This window comes from Arachis duranensis, chromosome 7 (assembly GCF_000817695.3).
Source record: "Arachis duranensis cultivar V14167 chromosome 7, aradu.V14167.gnm2.J7QH, whole genome shotgun sequence".
Lineage (NCBI taxonomy): Eukaryota > Viridiplantae > Streptophyta > Magnoliopsida > Fabales > Fabaceae > Arachis > Arachis duranensis.
In genome coordinates this window covers 16,049,138-16,052,904 of record NC_029778.3, presented here as the reverse complement: position 1 = coordinate 16,052,904, position 3,767 = coordinate 16,049,138, and the positions used below count along the sequence as shown (strand labels likewise).

At 38.1% G+C, this 3,767-nt stretch overlaps 1 protein-coding gene across 1 annotated transcript; it reads left to right on the top strand.

The window, feature by feature from the left end:
* Positions 1 to 1,003: 1,003 nt before the first annotated feature.
* LOC107457981 (probable acyl-activating enzyme 6) lies at positions 1,004 to 3,527 on the top strand. The gene is made up of 2 exons (XM_016076182.3): positions 1,004 to 2,264; positions 3,001 to 3,527. The coding sequence occupies exons 1-2, from the start codon at positions 1,004 to 1,006 to the stop codon at positions 3,495 to 3,497; spliced, it is 1,758 nt and encodes a 585-aa protein (XP_015931668.1). The 3' UTR covers positions 3,498 to 3,527.
* The last annotated feature ends 240 nt before the right edge of the window (positions 3,528 to 3,767 follow it).

The following is a 3,767-nucleotide window of genomic DNA, read 5'->3' as shown; positions in this document are numbered from 1 at the left end:
CTATGTCTCTATATTTATTGAATAGAATGTAGAACACAACTAACACTATGGAGACGCCATAAAGATGCATCCTCCAGCCTGTCACCGACACAATTCACTGAAGTATGGCACATAAATTAGCTTTTAGTCTCCACTCTCATCATAAATTTGATGTTTTTATCTCTCATTAAAAAAAAAAGAGGTGCTCGCATGAACTAGCTAACAGAGTCATAAGTCATAACATACCTTTGAGCTTTTATAGGACATTAATTACTAAGATAATGGCTACTCTCACATTAACAATAGAAATTGAGCTAGCTCGAATTAAATTTTTTAATAATATTAAAAAAATAATAAAAAAGCAATTTAAATAGTCTAAATTATCTTATTTAACATAATTGATCATCGTTCAAATAATTATATAATTTTAAATATAATCAATATGTAATTTCGAATGTTATCGGTATAAAATTATAAATGTTATATTATATAAGGGTGTATTTATTTACAGACGTGAAACACTGAAATAGAAATCTAGAAACATAAAATCATATTTGTCAGATAAGATATTAATATAAATATTATGTTAAAAAATATTGAGTTAGTATAATTTTGTATTCATTTTAATAAAATAACACATACATTATCAAGAGACATAATTTATTTTTTATTTTTTTATTATTCTTATTAATTTTTTAAATTATAATTTTTTAATTTTTGAATAAAAAATAAAATAAATTAAACTTTCGTAATTTACATCAAATAAAATATCGTACTAATTTTTGTGTTTCAATCTCATCTTATTTTATCCTCAAAATCAAACACAAATAACTTTAAATATTATCTCCATTTATATGGAATAAGAACTACTAATATTATCAATGGTTTCAAATATTAAATTTTGTTATGATTATTTCTTCCTATATTTAAGTGCTGCATGAAGGGGATCAATATGTTGATGAGTCCAAAGAAATATCACCATTTGTTTTTATAAGAAAATATCATATAGCACCACGCCCCCACTATGGACCAACTAAAACCAAACTCTGCAAACTCTTCCCCTCTCACCCCTTTAACATTCTTGGACAGAGCGGGGATAACTTACGGCGATTCCACGTCCGTAATTTACGGTCGCAAATCCTACACGTGGACGCAGACCAACCGCCGATGCCTCCAGCTGGCATCATCCCTCTCATCGATCGGCATCGGGAGAGGACACGTGGTCTCCGTCCTCTCCTCCAACAACCTCGCCACCTACGAGCTCCACTTCGCCGTTCCAATGTCCGGCGCCACCCTCAACAACCTTAACCTCCGTCTCGACCACCGCACCCTGTCTCTACTCCTGCGCCACAGCGAATCAAAGCTCCTCTTCGTTCATACAATCTCCCAATCCCTCATCCACAAAGCACTCTCTTTGTTCCCTCCAAACACTCCACTCCCGAAGCTCGTTCTTATCACAGACGATACGGTCGCGTCACATCAAATGAAAACCCCTCTAACAAACCATGTAACTGTAACTGAAACTGAAACTGAGGCCGAAACTGTAACTACTCTCGATTTCATAGACACCTACGAGGGGCTCATTGCGAAGGGAGATCCAACGTTTAAATGGGCCAGGCCCAACTCCGAGTGGGACCCAATAACGCTGAACTACACATCAGGAACGACGTCGTCTCCGAAAGGCGTTATGCATTGTCACAGAGGAACGTTCATTATGGCGCTGGATACGTTAGTCGATTGGTGTGTTCCAAAGAATGCAGTGTATCTCTGGACGCTACCAATGTTCCACTCTAACGGTTGGAGCTTCCCGTGGGGGATCGCTGCCGTGGGAGGAACCAACGTTTGCTCGCGTAAGATTGACGCGCCGACGATCTATCGTTTGATCGAGTTGCATGGCGTTACGCACATGTGTGCTGCGCCTGTGGTTCTCAACATGTTGACGAGCTTTGGGAGAACTGAACCGTTGAGGAAACAGGTTCATGTGCTCACCGGTGGTTCTCCGCCGCCGGCGGGGATACTGAAGAGGGCGGAGAGAATGGGGTTTGTGGTGAGCCACGGGTACGGGATGACGGAGACGTGCGGGGTGGTATTGTCGTGTGCGTGGAAGAGGGAATGGGATTTGTTTTCGGCGGCAGAGAGAGCGAGGATGAAGGCAAGGCAAGGAGTGAGGACGGCGGCGGCAACGGCGGAGGTGGACGTTGTGGATCTCAAGTGGGGAGTTAGTGTCAAGCGCGACGGGTTGACGCAGGGCGAGATCGTGGTCAGAGGAGCTTGTGTAATGTTAGGTGAGTTTGTAAATTTTATCATGATTATTAGTATGCGTTTCTATCTTGAGATTGAAACCTTTTTGTCTTTATGCATACATGGATATTCAACACAATTAGTTTTTCTAAACAAGATTTATTTCAGCCATAGTCTGTGTAATCATATATGATATTTTGAATAACCATTTATGTGTGATTAATATGAAAAAAAGTTATTTTTACTAATTTAGTATTATATAAAGTTCATTTATAAAATTATTTTATACGTTAAAATTAAATTTATAAAAAATAGTTAAGAAAAAGTATAGAGATCAGTAATTTTTGTGTTTTTTCATCAGCATTTAACCATCAAAATAAAAGTGAGTAATTTTGTACTATTAGATTTAATTTTACACTATTAAAAATATTATTGATAGCCAATTGATGGTTAATAAATACTAAAATTGCTAGTCCCTAATATTTAAAGTCTAGGGAACACTTAACTTTTGTATTTTCTGGTCCACATTTAACCATTAAAATAAAAGGGAGAACCATTAAATGTAATCTCACACTATTAAAAATACTATTGATAACCAATTAATGATTACAAAACGCTAAAATTACTGGTCCTAATATTCTTCTATTTTTAATATTGTAAGATACAATTAAGTGTTGGCCAAATTTTAATAAAAATGTTGTGTACTAAACTTTTTCTTGGTAAATATAAGACATGTTTCCATTCAATTTATTTATATCTATGAATATAATGCTCGTATAGGTTACTTCAAAGACCAAGAAGCCACATCAAAGTGCATAAAGAACGGATGGTTACACACTGGGGACGTTGCGGTGGTTCACGAGGATGGATATATAGAGATTAAGGATAGGTTAAAGGATGTGATTATAAGTGGTGGTGAGAATTTGAGCAGCGTGGAGGTGGAAGCTATGCTTTACACACACCCGGCTGTGAGCGATGTTGCCGTGGTGGCCAGGCCAGACGAGTTCTGGGGTGAGACGCCGTGTGCTTTCGTGAAGCTGAAAGGACGGTTGGAGAGGCGTCCGTCGGAGGAGGAGATGGTGGAGTTCTGTAGGGAGAGGTTGCCGCACTTCATGGTGCCTAAAACGGTGGTTTTCAGGGATGAGCTGCCTAGAACTTCCACCGGGAAGGTTCAAAAGTATGTGCTGAGAATGGTTGCTCGGGCTATGGGGTCGCTACCATTGCCATCGCCATCGCCGCCTCCACCACCAATTATAACGCCGAGTAGTCGTATGTGATTGGTAATAAATAGTTTTGCATGTGCATGACCATGGTTTATTCGGTGTAAGGAAAAATATTGTCGCTTATATGGTGAATATGTTTGGATTATATATTTTGGAGGAGTTGGTGGTTATGAGTAAGAGTTTGATTGAAGATTGACCGTAGCATTGCATGGTTTATGGAAATTTGTTTATGCTTATTAATCTATTTGATCTTAAATAAGGACAAAAGTACATGCCATTTATCAATAGTCTTGATCCTTGGGAGAAATTTGGAGAAACAAGAGG

Bases quoted from the DNA above. Each gene is read 5' to 3' on its own strand.
- LOC107457981 (XM_016076182.3), top strand. From the start codon at position 1,004: ATGGACCAACTAAAACCAAACTCTGCAAACTCTTCCCCTCTCACCCCT. The intron at 2,265-3,000 runs GTGAGTTTGTAA...ATGCTCGTATAG, and splicing joins AGGAGCTTGTGTAATGTTAG to GTTACTTCAAAGACCAAGAA.